Source organism: Babylonia areolata, chromosome 15 (assembly GCF_041734735.1).
Source record: "Babylonia areolata isolate BAREFJ2019XMU chromosome 15, ASM4173473v1, whole genome shotgun sequence".
NCBI classification, from domain to species: Eukaryota; Metazoa; Mollusca; class Gastropoda; order Neogastropoda; family Buccinidae; genus Babylonia; species Babylonia areolata.
This window is the reverse complement of record NC_134890.1, coordinates 15,001-32,500: the sequence shown is the minus strand read 5'-3', so window position 1 is coordinate 32,500 and position 17,500 is coordinate 15,001. Positions and strand designations below refer to the sequence as shown.

General features: G+C 44.9%; 1 protein-coding gene across 1 annotated transcript in view; it reads left to right on the top strand.

Moving 5' to 3' along the window:
• LOC143290345 (uncharacterized) overlaps positions 1–9,125 on the top strand; it is a 15,126-nt gene extending 6,001 nt beyond the window's left edge. The window contains exon 4 of the mRNA XM_076599696.1: positions 8,690–9,125. Within this exon, the coding sequence (XP_076455811.1) occupies positions 8,690–8,975 (286 nt within the window). The 3' untranslated portion in view covers positions 8,976–9,125. The remainder of the gene's footprint in view (positions 1–8,689) is intronic.
• The last annotated feature ends 8,375 nt before the right edge of the window (positions 9,126–17,500 follow it).

Genomic DNA, 17,500 nt, shown 5'->3' with positions numbered 1-17,500 from the left:
CGTACGCAACTGTCAAAAACTTGACAACAACCAAGCAAGGACGAGGCAGCACCATCCAGGACAAATCAGGGAAATGCCTCATTGAAGAAAAAGACATCATACAGCGCTGGACTGAATATTGCTCCGAGTTGTACAACCATGACACCAAAGGTGACACTTCAGTTCTGAACTGTCCCCCATCAACCAACAACGACAGCCAGCCAATTCTTCGGGAAGAAGTAGAGGCAGCAGTGAAGACACTGAAAGCAGGGAAGTCAGCTGGCGTCGACAACATTCCCGCCGAACTGATTCAAGCTGGAGGCGAAGCGGTGATTGATGCCCTCACCACCATCTGTAATAAGATCCTGCAGACGGGAGAGTGGCCAACCACCTGGACACAATCATTGGTCATCACAATCCCCAAGAAGGGCAATCTACAACAGTGCAAAAACTACCGCACTATCAGCCTAATCAGCCACCCCAGCAAGGTCATGCTAAAGGTCCTTCTCAACCGACTGAAGCCGCAAGCAGAAATGATCATCGCCGAAGAGCAGGCCGGCTTCAGAGCAGGGAGAAGCACAACAGAACAAATCTTCAACCTGCGCTTGCTGTGCGAGAAGTATCTCCAGCACCAAAGAGACCTCTACCACGTCTTCATTGACTTCAAGAAGGCGTTCGACAGGGTATGGCACGCTGCCTTATGGGCCACCATGCACAAATTCAACATCAGTGAAGACATCATCCAAGCCATACAGAACCTATACGAAAGAGCAACCAGTGCAGTCCTCTTCAATGGTAGCACGGGTAACTGGTTTAGAACCACGGTCGGAGTCAGACAGGGCTGTCTACTCTCTCCCACTCTCTTCAACCTCTTTCTTGAAAGGATCATGACTGACGCCCTGGAAGATCATGTGGAAACTGTCAGCATTGGAGGCAGAGTCATCACCAACCTGCGCTTTGCCGATGACATTGATGGCCTGGCAGGAGAAGAGAAAGAACTCGAAGAACTCGTGCACAAACTTGACAAGACATCATCAGCCTACGGCATGGAGATCAGTGCCGAGAAGACCAAGGTTATGACCAACAACAGCCAAGGCGTAACGTCCAACTTGCACGTAAACGGTGAAAAACTGGAAGAAGTCTCCTCCTTCAAATACTTGGGTGCCATTGTGTCAGACGAGGGTTCGAAACCAGAGGTCCTGTCCAGAATCGCGCAGACTACTGCCGCACTGAGTCGATTGAAGACTATATGGAAGGACAAAAAGATCTCCCTCTCGTCCAAAATCAGACTAATGCGCTCCCTCATCTTCTCAATATTTCTATACGCTTGCGAATCCTGGACCCTCACTGCAGAACTCCAGAGAAGAATCCAGGCCCTGGAAATGAGATGCTTCCGCAAGATCCTGAACATTACATACAAAGACCACATCACAAATGAGGAAGTGAAAAGAAGAGTCCAAAACGCCATTGGCCCATTCAAAGACCTGCTAACCACAGTGAAGGAAGGCAAGCTCCGCTGGTATGGACACGTCACACGATCAGACGGCCTAGCCAAGACCATCCTGCAGGCTACCGTACAAGGAAGGAGGAAGAGAGGCAGACAGAGAAAGCGGTGGGAGGACAACATCAAAGAGTGGACGGGCCTGCCATTTGCCACAACTCAAAGGGCCGCTGAGGACCGAAGCAGGTGGCGCGAGCTGACCAGGCAGTCATCCATGGTGCCCCAACGACCCACCCACGGGTCAAGGGATAGTGTAGTGTAGTGTAGTGTACTGTAGTTGTTGTAGTTGAAAGGATGAAATCAATCAGTCATGTACTGTAGTTGTAGTTGAAAGGATGAAATCAATCAGCCATGTACTGTAGTTGTAGTTGAAAGGATGAAATCAATCAGCCATGTACTGTAGTTGTTGTAGTTGTAGTTGAAAGGATGAAATCAACCAGCCATGTACTGTAGTTGTAGTTGAAAGGATGAAATCCACCAGCCATGTACTGTAGTTGTAGTTGAAAGGATGAAATCAATCAGCCATGTACTGTAGTTGTTGTAGTTGTAGTTGAAAGGATGAAATCAACCAGCCATGTACTGTAGCAGTTGTAGTTGTAGTTGAAAGGATGAAATCAATCAGTCATGTACTGTAGTTGTAGTTGTAGTTGAAAGGATGAAATCAATCGGCCATGTACTGTAGTTGTAGTTGTAGTTGAAAGGATGAAATCAATCAGTCATGTACTGTAGTTGTAGTTGTCGTTGAAAGGATGAAATCAATCAGCCATGTACTGTAGTTGTTGTAGTTGTAGTTGTAGTTGAAAGGATGAAATCAACCAGCCATGTACTGTCGTTGTTGTAGTTGTAGTTGTAGTTGAAAGGATGAAATCAATCAGTCATGTACTGTAGTTGTAGTTGAAAGGATGAAATCAACCAGCCATGTACTGTAGTTGTAGTTGAAAGGATGAAATCAATCAGTCATGTACTGTAGTTGTAGTTGTAGTTGAAAGGATGAAATCAATCAGCCATGTACTGTAGTTGCAGTTGCAGTTGAAAGGATGAAATCAACCAGCCATGTACTGTAGTTGTTGTAGTTGTAGTTGTAGTTGAAAGGATGAAATCAACCAGCCATGTACTGTAGTTGTAGTTGTAGTTGAAAGGATGAAATCAATCAGTCATGTACTGTAGTTGTAGTTGTAGTTGAAAGGATGAAATCAGTCAGTCATGTACTGTAGTTGTTGTAGTTGTCGTTGAAAGGATGAAATCAATCAGTCATGTACTGTAGTTGTAGTTGTAGTTGAAAGGATGAAATCAACCAGTCATGTACTGTAGTTGTAGTTGAAAGGATGAAATCAACCAGCCATGTACTGTAGTTGTAGTTGTAGTTGAAAGGATGAAATCAACCAGCCATGTACTGTAGTTGTAGTTGTAGTTGAAAGGATGAAATCAACCAGCCATGTACTGTAGTTGTAGTTGTAGTTGAAAGGATGAAATCAACCAGCCATGTACTGTAGTTGTAGTTGAAAGGATGAAATCAGTCAGTCATGTACTGTAGTTGTTGTAGTTGTAGTTGAAAGGATGAAATCAATCAGTCATGTACTGTAGTTGTAGTTGAAAGGATGAAATCAACCAGTCATGTACTGTAGTTGTAGTTGAAAGGATGAAATCAACCAGCCATGTACTGTAGTTGTAGTTGAAAGGATGAAATCAACCAGCCATGTACTGTAGTTGTTGCAGTTGTAGTTGTAGTTGAAAGGATGAAATCAGTCAGCCATGTACTGTAGTTGTTGTAGTTGTAGTTGTAGTTGAAAGGATGAAATCAATCAGCCATGTACTGTAGTTGTTGTAGTTGTAGTTGTAGTTGAAAGGATGAAATCAACCAGCCATGTACTGTAGTTGTAGTTGTAGTTGAAAGGATGAAATCAATCAGTCATGTACTGTAGTTGTAGTTGTAGTTGAAAGGATGAAATCAGTCAGTCATGTACTGTAGTTGTTGTAGTTGTAGTTGAAAGGATGAAATCAATCAGTCATGTACTGTAGTTGTAGTTGAAAGGATGAAATCAACCAGTCATGTACTGTAGTTGTAGTTGAAAGGATGAAATCAACCAGCCATGTACTGTAGTTGTAGTTGAAAGGATGAAATCAACCAGCCATGTACTGTAGTTGTTGTAGTTGTAGTTGTAGTTGAAAGGATGAAATCAGTCAGCCATGTACTGTAGTTGTTGTAGTTGTAGTTGTAGTTGAAAGGATGAAATCAATCAGCCATGTACTGTAGTTGTTGTAGTTGTAGTTGTAGTTGAAAGGATGAAATCAACCAGCCATGTACTGTAGTTGTTGTAGTTGTAGTTGAAAGGATGAAATCAATCAGCCATGTACTGTAGTTGTTATAGTTGTAGTTGTAGTTGAAAGGATGAAATCAGTCAGCCATGTACTGTAGTTGTTGTAGTTGTAGTTGGAGTTGAAAGGATGAAATCAGTCAGCCATGTACTGTAGTTGTAGTTGAAAGGATGAAATCAACCAGCCATGTACTGTAGTTGTTGTAGTTGTAGTTGAAAGGATGAAATCAACCAGCCATGTACTGTAGTTGTTGTAGTTGTAGTTGAAAGGATGAAATCAACCAGCCATGTACTGTAGTTGTAGTTGAAAAGATGAAATCAATCAGTCATGTACTGTAGTAGTAGCAGTAGTTGTAGTTGTAGTTGAAAGGATGAAATCAATCAGTCATGTATTGTAGTTGTTGAAGTTGTAGTTGAAAGGATGAAATCAACCAGTCATGTACTGTAGTTGTTGTAGTTGTCGTTGAAAGGATGAAATCAATCAGTCATGTACTGTAGTTGTTGTAGTTGTAGTTGTAGTTGAAAGGATGAAATCAATCAGCCATGTACTGTAGTTGTTGTAGTTGTAGTTGTAGTTGAAAGGATGAAATCAATCAGTCATGTACTGTAGTTGTTGTAGTTGTAGTTGAAAGGATGAAATCAACCAGCCATGTACTGTAGTAGTTGTAGTTGTAGTTGAAAGGATGAAATCAACCAGCCATGTACTGTAGTTGTTGTAGTTGTAGTTGTAGTTGAAAGGATGAAATCAATCAGTCATGTACTGTAGTTGTAGTTGAAAGGATGAAATCAACCAGCCATGTACTGTAGTTGTAGTTGAAAGGATGAAATCAATCAGCCATGTACTGTAGTTGTAGTTGTAGTTGAAAGGATGAAATCAATCAGCCATGTACTGTAGTTGTTGTAGTTGTAGTTGAAAGGATGAAATCAACCAGCCATGTACTGTAGTTGTTGTAGTTGTAGTTGTAGTTGAAAGGATGAAATCAACCAGCCATGTACTGTAGTTGTAGTTGTAGTTGAAAGGATGAAATCAATCAGCCATGTACTGTAGTTGTAGTTGTAGTTGAAAGGATGAAATCAGTCAGTCATGTACTGTAGTTGTTGTAGTTGTCGTTGAAAGGATGAAATCAATCAGTCATGTACTGTAGTTGTAGTTGTAGTTGAAAGGATGAAATCAACCAGTCATGTACTGTAGTTGTAGTTGAAAGGATGAAATCAACCAGCCATGTACTGTAGTTGTAGTTGTAGTTGAAAGGATGAAATCAACCAGCCATGTACTGTAGTTGTAGTTGAAAGGATGAAATCAACCAGCCATGTACTGTAGTTGTAGTTGTAGTTGAAAGGATGAAATCAACCAGCCATGTACTGTAGTTGTAGTTGAAAGGATGAAATCAGTCAGTCATGTACTGTAGTTGTTGTAGTTGTAGTTGAAAGGATGAAATCAATCAGTCATGTACTGTAGTTGTAGTTGAAAGGATGAAATCAACCAGTCATGTACTGTAGTTGTAGTTGAAAGGATGAAATCAACCAGCCATGTGCTGTAGTTGTAGTTGAAAGGATGAAATCAACCAGCCATGTACTGTAGTTGTTGTAGTTGTAGTTGTAGTTGAAAGGATGAAATCAATCAGCCATGTACTGTAGTTGTTGTAGTTGTAGTTGTAGTTGAAAGGATGAAATCAATCAGCCATGTACTGTAGTTGTTGTAGTTGTAGTTGAAAGGATGAAATCAACCAGCCATGTACTGTAGTTGTAGTTGTAGTTGAAAGGATGAAATCAATCAGTCATGTACTGTAGTTGTAGTTGTAGTTGAAAGGATGAAATCAATCAGTCATGTACTGTAGTTGTTGTAGTTGTAGTTGAAAGGATGAAATCAATCAGTCATGTACTGTAGTTGTAGTTGAAAGGATGAAATCAACCAGTCATGTACTGTAGTTGTAGTTGAAAGGATGAAATCAACCAGCCATGTACTGTAGTTGTAGTTGAAAGGATGAAATCAACCAGCCATGTACTGTAGTTGTTGTAGTTGTAGTTGTAGTTGAAAGGATGAAATCAGTCAGCCATGTACTGTAGTTGTTGTAGTTGTAGTTGTAGTTGAAAGGATGAAATCAATCAGCCATGTACTGTAGTTGTTGTAGTTGTAGTTGTAGTTGAAAGGATGAAATCAACCAGCCATGTACTGTAGTTGTAGTTGTAGTTGAAAGGATGAAATCAATCAGCCATGTACTGTAGTTGTTATAGTTGTAGTTGTAGTTGAAAGGATGAAATCAGTCAGCCATGTACTGTAGTTGTTGTAGTTGTAGTTGGAGTTGAAAGGATGAAATCAGTCAGCCATGTACTGTAGTTGTAGTTGAAAGGATGAAATCAGTCATGTACTGTAGTAGTTGTAGTTGTAATTGAAAGGATGAAATCAACCAGCCATGTACTGTAGTTGTAGTTGAAAAGATGAAATCAATCAGTCATGTACTGTAGTAGTAGCAGTAGTTGTAGTTGTAGTTGAAAGGATGAAATCAATCAGTCATGTATTGTAGTTGTTGAAGTTGTAGTTGAAAGGATGAAATCAACCAGTCATGTACTGTAGCTGTTGTAGTTGTCGTTGAAAGGATGAAATCAATCAGTCATGTACTGTAGTTGTTGTAGTTGTAGTTGTAGTTGAAAGGATGAAATCAATCAGTCATGTACTGTAGTTGTTGTAGTTGTAGTTGTAGTTGAAAGGATGAAATCAATCAGTCATGTACTGTAGTTGTTGTAGTTGTAGTTGAAAGGATGAAATCAACCAGCCATGTACTGTAGTTGTTGTAGTTGTAGTTGTAGTTGAAAGGATGAAATCAATCAGCCATGTACTGTAGTTGTTGTAGTTGTAGTTGTAGTTGAAAGGATGAAATCAATCAGCCATGTACTGTAGTTGTTGTAGTTGTAGTTGTAGTTGAAAGGATGAAATCAACCAGCCATGTACTGTAGTTGTAGTTGTAGTTGAAAGGATGAAATCAATCAGTCATGTTCTGTAGTTGTAGTTGTAGTTGAAAGGATGAAATCAGTCAGTCATGTACTGTAGTTGTTGTAGTTGTAGTTGAAAGGATGAAATCAATCAGTCATGTACTGTAGTTGTAGTTGAAAGGATGAAATCAATCAGTCATGTACTGTAGTTGTTGTAGTTGTAGTTGAAAGGATGAAATCAATCAGTCATGTACTGTAGTTGTTGTAGTTGTAGTTGAAAGGATGAAATCAACCAGCCATGTACTGTAGTTGTTGTAGTTGTAGTTGTAGTTGAAAGGATGAAATCAGTCAGCCATGTACTGTAGTTGTTGTAGTTGTAGTTGTAGTTGAAAGGATGAAATCAATCAGCCATGTACTGTAGTTGTTGTAGTTGTAGTTGTAGTTGAAAGGATGAAATCAACCAGCCATGTACTGTAGTTGTAGTTGTAGTTGAAAGGATGAAATCAATCAGTCATGTTCTGTAGTTGTAGTTGTAGTTGAAAGGATGAAATCAGTCAGTCATGTACTGTAGTTGTTGTAGTTGTAGTTGAAAGGATGAAATCAATCAGTCATGTACTGTAGTTGTAGTTGAAAGGATGAAATCAATCAGTCATGTACTGTACTTGTTGTAGTTGTAGTTGAAAGGATGAAATCAATCAGTCATGTACTGTAGTTGTAGTTGAAAGGATGAAATCAACCAGCCATGTACTGTAGTTGTAGTTGTAGTTGAAAGGATGAAATCAATCAGTCATGTACTGTAGTTGTAGTTGAAAGGATGAAATCAACCAGCCATGTACTGAAGTTGTAGTTGAAAGGATGAAATCAACCAGCCATGTGCTGAAGTTGTAGTTGAAAGGATGAAATCAACCAGCCATGTACTGTAGTTGTTGTAGTTGTAGTTGTAGTTGAAAGGATGAAATCAACCAGCCATGTACTGTAGTTGTTGTAGTTGTAGTTGAAAGGATGAAATCAATCAGCCATGTACTGTAGTTGTTGTAGTTGTAGTTGTAGTTGAAAGGATGAAATCAACCAGCCATGTACTGTAGTTGTAGTTGTAGTTGAAAGGATGAAATCAACCAGCCATGTACTGTAGTTGTTGTAGTTGTAGTTGTAGTTGAAAGGATGAAATCAGTCAGCCATGTACTGTAGTTGTTGTAGTTGTAGTTGAAAGGATGAAATCAGTCAGCCATGTACTGTAGTTGTAGTTGAAAGGATGAAATCAATCAGCCATGTACTGTAGTTGTTATAGTTGTAGTTGTAGTTGAAAGGATGAAATCAGTCAGCCATGTACTGTAGTTGTTGTAGTTGTAGTTGAAAGGATGAAATCAGTCAGCCATGTACTGTAGTTGTAGTTGAAAGGATGAAATCAATCAGTCATGTACTGTAGTAGTAGCAGTAGTTGTAGTTGTAGTTGAAAGGATGAAATCAATCAGTCATGTATTGTAGTTGTTGTAGTTGTAGTTGAAAGGATGAAATCAACCAGCCATGTACTGTAGTTGTTGTAGTTGTAGTTGAAAGGATGAAATCAACCAGCCATGTACTGTAGTTGTTGTAGTTGTAGTTGTAGTTGAAAGGATGAAATCAACCAGCCATGTACTGTAGTTGTAGTTGTAGTTGAAAGGATGAAATCAATCAGCCATGTACTGTAGTTGTTGTAGTTGTAGTTGAAAGGATGAAATCAACCAGCCATGTACTGTAGTTGTAGTTGTAGTTGAAAGGATGAAATCAATCAGCCATGTACTGTAGTGTAGTTGTAGTTGTAGTTGAAAGGATGAAATCAACCAGCCATATACTGTGTAGTTGTTGTAGTTTTAGTTGTAGTTGAAAGGATGAAATCAGTCATGTACTGTAGTAGTAGCAGTAGTTCTAGTTGTAGTTGTAGTTGAAAGGATGAAATCAACCAGCCATGTACTTCATGTTCCAGGGAAGAATGTGAAAGGATCTGCGTGGTTGGAATAGAAGAAGACGATGACGTCGCCTTTGACGCCATGAGCACGAGACAGTCCGTCCCGGAGAAACTGCGTCACTTAGATCCACGTCATCCTGACAGTCAGACTCCCGACGCCAGTGAACCCAGCAAGGGACAGGACACCACCAGCGGAAACATGGACTTGGGTCACGGGGTCTCAGAAAATGCCCCACATTACAGAAGCGACGAAACCGTTCCAAACGAGTCTTTACGACCACAACGTGAAGAACAGCAACAGTGACAGTGACGTTGGTCCCATCAACTTGCAGGCTCAACCTGCACATACGAAATCGCAGGTGGAGCAAAGTGTTGTGAACAGCTATGACGAATCGCCTTTTGACATTTACGGGGTGCCATACATCCTCACACCTGCCAGTTCAACCACGGCACAGTCTGTGAGTGAACAGGGCACGATTGGAAGAAGCGACAATAACTACAGGTGGGCAGAAATGAGCACCTTCAGACAACCGCTACAAACACCTGACAACCATCCTCGGATCCTCAGAAAACCCCAACCCCGGTATCACCATCACAGTAACCATGGCAACCACCCCGCGGCGCTACACACAGAACAGCCCAACCAGCGCGCTTTTTACAACCTTCCCATGAAGATGCCCCACTTGGCCGCCGCCGAAAGGACCCGAAAACTGACGGACTTTCCCGACAGGCGTTTAACGAACTTCTCCGACAAAACCCGACGGCTGACGGACAACGCCAACCTGGAGGGAATCGCCGAGCAGATGATGAAGACGCCGGTGGCGAGCACCCCGAGGAGAGGTCCCCGTCCCAGAACCCCCCCACAGGGTGCTGAGTCTGCTCAGCAGAGGACCGCTCCTCGCCAACACCCCGCCACGCCCCGCCTCCCACCCAGCTGACGTCAGAGCGGGACTGACGTCATCCCTGAGGTCCAGCTACGCTCCGGACGCCAACGAAGCCATCCGGAGATTCCCCTCCCGGCGTCACTACAGGAAGGCACACCGAGGCGTCAACAGGAAGAGGTACAGACGCCGACGAAGGCGGAACCGGAAGAGAAGCCGCAGATACCGAACACGCAGAGGACGGAAGAACAGCAGCGTCCTCCAACACAGCTGGGGTCAAGGTCGCGGGGAACACCAAGCCAGGGTCATGGCGGACAGCAACTCCACGTCTTCCAACACGTCCAGCGCGGAAGGGGCCTTACACAAGGACCTCCCCCAGAGTCACTTGGCCGAGTTTCGCCTCAAAGACACCATCCACATCTGGCCGCCGCAGAAAACCCAGAGCATTGCACAGGCCAGGGGGAGGATGACGGAAGAGGAAGCGAAGAAGCCGGAGGAGGAGAAGAAGAAAAGGCGGAGGAGGCTGAGGAAGAGGAGGAGGAGGCTGAGGAGGAGGAGGAGAGGGGACAGGGTGCTGGTGGAGGAGGGGAGCAAAGTGAACGTGTCATCCGTGCTTGGGGGTCACCGGTACTATGAGAGCTTCCACCTGTTTAGTGTTCTGGGTCACACCAACAATGACACTGAGGTCCTGGCCTAGTTGCTGAATGGACATCTACATTATCCTCCGCCCCCCGCCCCCCATCTCTCTCTCCCTCTCTCTCTCTCTCTCACTCACTCTCTCTCCCTCCCTCTCTTCCTCTCTCACTCAGTCTCTCCCTCTCTCTCTCATTCTCTACCCCCTCACTCTCTCCCCTCTCTCACTCTCTCTCTCCCCCTCTCTCTCACTCAGTCTCTCCCTCTCTTTCTCCCTCTCTCTCTCACTCATTCTATCTCCCCCTCTCTCTTCCTCTCTCTCCCTCTCTCACTCACTCCTCTCTCTCACTCTCTCTCCCCCTCTCTCTTCCTCTCTCTCCACCCTCTCTCTCTTCCTCTCTCTTCCCCCTCTCTCTCTCTTCCTCTCCCCCTCTCTCACTCTCTCCCTCTCTCTCACTCTCTCCCCCCCTCTCTCCTCTTCCTCTCTCCCCCTCTCTCTCTTCCTCTCTCCCTCCACTCTCTCACTCTCTCTCACTCTCTCCCCCTCTCTCTCTCTTCCTCTCTCTCCCCCTCTCTCTCTCTTCCTCTCTCTCCCCCTCTCTCTCTTCCTCTCCCCCTCTCTCTCCCTCCCTCTCTTCCGGTCACTCACTCACTCACTCTCACTCTCTCTCCCTTTCTCTCCCTCCCTCTCTTCCTCTTTCTCTCCCTCTCTCTCTCTCTCTCACTCACTCTTTCTCCCTCTCACTCTCTCCCTCTCTTTCTCTCCCTCCCTCTCTCTCTCTCTCAATCCCCCTCTCTCTCTCTCCCTCTCTCTCTCTCTCCATCTCTCTCTCTGACTGTCTGTCTCACGCTCTCACACACAAATACAGCAAACGCCCATACTCGAAAACTTGGGTGATTCTCAAAAATCTGCACCACCATTTTTTTAAGGCCAGACATGGCAGCTATTTTAAAAAGTTTTATTCTAAATTCTGATTATTATTACAGGTGGATATTGTCAGGTGTCATCCAGGATTCACAAAAATGTAAACAGTAATACTCTTCATGCACCGGTTGCCATGGAAAAGATCCAAAATGGCCGACAAACAAAAATATTTAAAGCTATATAACTACAAAACTATCATAGGTACGCCCGTTTTTCTTTTTGTTTTTGATTTTATTACCTGAACTCACTTTCTACGTTTATATCTAAAATATTGAATTTTTCACCATTTTAAAAAAAAAAAAGAAATGACACTTTCAGTTCTTGATTAAAAAAAAAATAAAATAAACGGCTATGACAAAAAAAAAAAAACACTTTCACTTTGACTCGAATATCCTACCATAGAAAGTGAGTTCAGGTAATAACAAATCAAAAACAAAAAATCCCTGAAATACCTATAATAGTTTTGTAGTTATAGAGCTTTGATTTTGTTTTTTGTTTGTCAGCCATTTTGAATCGTTTCCATGGCAACCGGGGCATGACGAGTGTTCTTTTTACATTTTTGACTCATGGGGATACCTAACAATATCCACCTGTAATGATAATCAGAATTTTGAATGAAGCTGTTTTGAAAATAGCTGCCATGTCGTGCGTTAAGAAAATACAGAGAGCAGCATTTACAAAGTGTTGAAGAGTCACGTTTATTATTATTGCAATTCTAAATGTTTATATGCCTGTCAGCTTCCGGTGCCTCGCCCCCACCCCCCTCTTTCAGTCCCTCGTTCTGCCTCCCTCCCTCTCCCCCCTTCTCTCTCTGTCCCCCCCCCCCCTCTTTCACTCCCTCGTTCTGCCTCCCTCCCTCTCCCCCCTTCTCTCTCTGTTCCCCACCCCCCTCTTTCATTCCCTCCTTCTGTCTCCCTCCCTCTCCCCCCTTCTCTCTCTGTCCCCCCCCCCCCCCTCTTCATTCCCTCCTTCTGTCTCCCTCCCTCTCCCTCCTTCTCTCTGTTCCCCACCCCCCCTCTTTCAGTCCCTCGTTCTGCCTCCCTCCCTCTCCCCCCCTTCTCTCTCTGTCCCCCCCCCCCTCTTTCACTCCCTCGTTCTGCCTCCCTCCCTCTCCCCCCTTCTCTCTCTGTCCCCCCCCCCCTCTTTCACTCCCTCGTTCTGCCTCCCTCCCTCTCCCCCCTTCTCTCTCTGTCCCCCCCACTCCCTCTTTCACTCCCTCGTTCTGCCTCCCTCCCTCTCCCCCCTTCTCTCTCTGTCCCCCCCCCCCCCTCTTTCATTCCCTCCTTCTGTCTCCCTCCCTCTCCCTCCTTCTCTCTGTTCCCCACCCCATCTTTCACTCCCTCGTTCTGTCTCCCTCCCTCTCCCCCCTTCTCTCTGTCCCCCCCACCCCATCTTTCACTCCCTCGTTCTGCCTCCCTCCCTCTCCCCCCTTCTCTCTCTGTCCCCCCCCCCCCCCTCTTTCATTCCCTCCTTCTGTCTCCCTCCCTCTCCCTCCTTCTCTCTGTTCCCCACCCCATCTTTCACTCCCTCGTTCTGCCTCCCTCCCTCTCCCCCCTTCTCTCTCTGTCCCCCCCCCCCTCTTTCACTCCCCTCGTTCTGCCTCCCTCCCTCTCCCCCCTTCTCTCTCTGTCCCCCCCCCCTCTTTCACTCCCTCGTTCTGCCTCCCTCCCTCTCCCCCCTTCTCTCTCTGTCCCCCCCCCCTCTTTCACTCCCTCGTTCTGTCTCCCTCCCTCTCCCCCCTTCTCTCTGTCCCCCCCACCCCATCTTTCACTCCCTCGTTCTGCCTCCCTCCCTCTCCCCCCCTTCTCTCTCTGTCCCCCCCCCCCCCTCTTTCACTCCCTCGTTCTGTCTCCCTCCCTCTCCCCCCTTCTCTCTCTGTCCCCCCCCCCCTCTTTCACTCCCTCGTTCTGCCTCCCTCCCTCTCCCCCCTTCTCTCTCTGTCCCCCCCCCCCCCCCTCTTTCACTCCCTCGTTTCTGCCTCCCTCCCTCTCCCCCCTTCTCTCTCCATTTCTGTTCCCCCTCCACACACACACCCCCACTGTCTGTTCTCTCACTCTGCCTCATCTCTTTGTTTCAGTTTTTTATGACAATCTCTCTGTCTCTCTCTCTCTCTCCTCTGTCTCTCTCTCTCTCTCTGTCTGTCTCTGTGTCTCTCTCTGTGTGTGTATGTGAGTGTCTCCGTCTCTGTCTGTCTGTCTGTCTCTCTGTATATATATATATCTGTCTCTCTCTCTCTCTCTCTCTCTCTCTCTCTCTGTCTCTCTAGTCATTCGTATCATGAACGAAAAACGAGTATCGAATGTTTCCAAACTGAAATGTCTCTGAAAACTGAATGCCAGTGCTGTATATTACTTGACCCAGAGTAACCACCAGGCCTTCATTGTGAGGACGACACCACTGTGTGTCCAAACAGACAAGACACACAGACACACGGACAGATGCTCTGTGTATGGTGTGGGGGTTGACGTTTGGTCCCTGCGGGTCGGCAGACTTTGGGCTTGACAGCGTGCATCGTGCGGCACGTGCCACGGGTATATTGTGTTTGATGTGTTGTAAAACAGTGTGATGACGCTTCTGTGTGGCAGCCAGGGTTAGTTGGACGTCGTTGACACTTGCAGCTTTTTCTTCTTTTTTTTTCCAATTCTCCCCCCCCCCCCCCCCCCCCCTCCCCCCCCACCCCCCATAAATTTGGCTTCTTGTGTCAAGTGTGGTTTGCAGAAACTGTTTTTGTGTCGGAATGTTTAAGGTCTGGGGGTAATGTCCATGGAGTGCTCTGATGTACAGGAAAAAAAAAATGTACAGTGACATTTTTCACATTTTATTTATTATTTTCATATGATTATGCTTGTCGTTATGGCGATGATGATGATGATGGTTATGATGATGGTTATGATGTACACAGTTTCGATGTGAACTTTTGCTGGGTTGAGCAGAAGAGACGGCCATAAATGTAGGCAAAAATTCAGAATAATTTCGTACACACACACACACACACACACACACACACACACACATATATATATATATACATTCTTTTTGTCGTTAATCAATCCTGTTTGTGCGTGAGGGTGCCGCACAAAGTCGATGTACATAACTGAATACTTTTGACTTTTCTTGATTCACCATTGTCAAATAACTGTGGGAACAATGTCCACGGCATTTGTGGTTTTCAGCGATGCAGTGTAGAACAAGATAAAAAAAAAAGTAACTGATAATAATTTTTAAAGAAAAAAAATAATGCAGATATGTGAATGACACAAAGTCATTCACACACGGATTCGTGATGACTTCGTTGTAAACAATCTCTCTCTCTCTCTCTCTCTCTCTCTCTCTCGCTCTCTTTCTTTATTTGTTTATTTATTTATTCATTTATCTATTTTAATCTTTAAACGTTCTTGAACAAGCCACAGTCCAGAACAAAACACATGGATGAATTAATTGTACTTCACACGAATTGGGACCCACGATTTGCCAGTGTATGCAAGGGAAACAACTCGCACGACTTTTTGCCGCACTGTGCGACACCAGCATTGCCTGATCTTGAATCGCCGCCGTTTACCTGTGTTGTTTTTTATGTGTTTCATTTCACACATTCATTCCTTCCCGGACTTTTTGATATAGTTATTGGTATGTTTTGATTATTCATTTTTATTCATTTATCTTTCACAGACAGCCATGCATTCTCTCCCAAAGCAGAACATTAGGAATCTCGTTCACGCAATGACAATGTCGATTGTGAATGTCAGAATAGTCGAAAATTATCCATATTTTCCATTTAAATTTCTTTTTAACCAGCATATGGTATTTCCTATTCAATCGAACCTTTTTTTTTGTTACAATATTTAGAACATGTTCAAGAAATTTTTACATACAGCACATGCGGTGCAGCATATATGGATCAGTTCGCATGTTTTGACACCTTTCTTGCAACTGAAACTGAAATATCTACAGACACACTTACATCACCACTGCCACCTACTTTATCGCTGTTGCTTTTCTTGATTACGTTCATTGCTGTCACTAGTCAGTGTTCTGGGTGCTTCCGCTGTGACGTGTTGTGAAGCTCCTTGCACGTTGTTCTGCTGTAAAGCTGGATCAGCAGTGGAAGTTATGGTTGGCATGTATCGTTTTCTTCTGAACGTATTTATTTCTGGACTTCGTTGTGTTTCAACATTTTGCCATATTACTTTCTTTCTTCTGTTTTTTTTTTTTTTCGTTAGTTTTCGATTTATTCTTCTTTATTTTATTATTCTAACCTGTTATATATTGACCCCTTTGACCGTAGAAAATTGGTGAAATGAGATCAGTATGGCCTGAATTAGAAATGCAGTCACTACGTTTGTGCACTTACCAATGATGTGACGCATTTTGTTAAAGAAAAGTAATGCAGTCCGAAGAGGAAAGGTCCAAATAAAGGATGGTGACACATCCTGACCTGTCAGCTCTGTCTTCTCACAGTGAGGTGACAGCCCTTCACTGACATCCTGACCTGTCAGCTCTGTCTTCTCACAGTGAGGTGACAGCCCTTCACTGACATCCTGACCTGTAAGCTCTGTCTTCTCACAGTGAGGTGACAGCCCTTCACTGACATCCTGACCTGTAAGCTCTGTCTTCTCACAGTGAGGTGACAGCCCTTCACTGACATCCTGACCTGTAAGCTGTGTCTTTCTCACAGTGAGGTGACAGCCCTTCACTGACATCCTGACCTGTAAGCTCTGTTTCTCACAGTGAGGTGACAGCCCTTCACTGACATCCTGACCTGTAAGCTCTGTTTCTCACAGTGAGGTGACAGCCCTTCACTGACATCCTGACCTGTAAGCTCTGTCTTCTCACAGTGAGGTGACAGCCCTTCACTGACATCCTGACCTGTAAGCTCTGTCTCATCTCAGTGAGGTGACAGCCCTTCACTGACATCCTGACCTGTAAGCTCTGTCTTATCTCAGTGAGGTGACAGCCCTTCACTGACATCCTGACCTGTAAGCTCTGTCTCATCTCAGTGAGGTGACAGCCTTTTATTGACATCCTGACCTGTTGACACGCCTTCTCTGACGAACATTCTTGTCAGCAGCTTTCAAGGGGTTAAAGGAAGTGATGTTGGTTTGCTCCCTTGCAGCTGACAACCCTGTTGGAAGTTCAACTGGTGAATCTGAGCAATCTGCGTACAATATCGCGCTTAATCTGACAGTGTAGAAAAGTTGCTCTGTTTCAGAACGTGAAAGTGAGCATGTCCATGTTCCCCCACTCTAAGGTCCACCCAGGGCCATGTCACACCAGGACTATCCCCCCCCCCCCCAGGTCTATATTCCCCTGGATCTGTGTTCCCCAACGTCTATATTCCCCCAGGACTATGTTCCTCCCAGGTAGAAATTCCCGCAGGTCTATGTTCCCCTATGACTATGTTTCCCCATGACTATGTTCCCCCAGGTCAAAGTTGCCGTGGGTCTACAGTCACTTTAAGTCAAAGTTCCCAAGCTCCATGTTCCCACTTTGTGTTTCGGAGTAAGCCTGTATACCACCAGTTCTATTTCCCCCGGTGTGTATGTATCCCCAGAGGTGGGGGAACACACATCTTGCGGAATACAGACCTAGGGGAACGAAAACACACAAAACGTAGATTTGGGAGAGTGTAGACCTCGGGGAAAACAGCCCTGGAGGAACAGAGACCTGGCGGGACTTGGGGTTGACACAAAGTATGCAGCATCGCTGTTCTGTGCAACACCCCCCCCCACCCTCCTTCCCTCCTTCAGATCTCCCCACACCCACCCCACCTCCACACCTCGTTCTTTTTAACGGAAAAATACCCACGAGTGGTGGTCAGTGCGGGCCACCTTCATGCAGAGAGCGGGGCACCAGTTCGGGAATCCGAACCGGTTTTTAAACCAACCCTCCCCCCTTCCCCCACATCCCCCCCCCCCACACATACCCTTTTTTCCGTTGTCAGTATCGTTTCTTTAAGGCCAGTATTTTTTTCACACCAGTACATCCCATAACTTATGAACCAACGCCAACACGCATTCATTTGTTTGGATGTTCCCCCAGCAACACACAAACGCGCACGCACGCACATGCACACACACGCGTGCACGCACGCACGCACGCACCTACCCACGCGGACGCACGCATGCACACGCACGCACGCACGCACGCGCACGCACGCGCGCACACACATATTTACACACACACACATGGCCACAAACTCACACACACGCATGCGACTTTACTGAGAGAGCGAAAGATTGTGTGTGTGAGTGTGTATGTGTGCGCGCGTGTGTGTGTGCGTGTGTGTGTGTGTGTGTGTGCGCGCGCGTACGTACATGCGTGCGTGTGTGCAGGTGATGGAGGCGTTGCGTGGTTGGAATGCTAACGGCAACTGGAACCGGTATTCTAAAC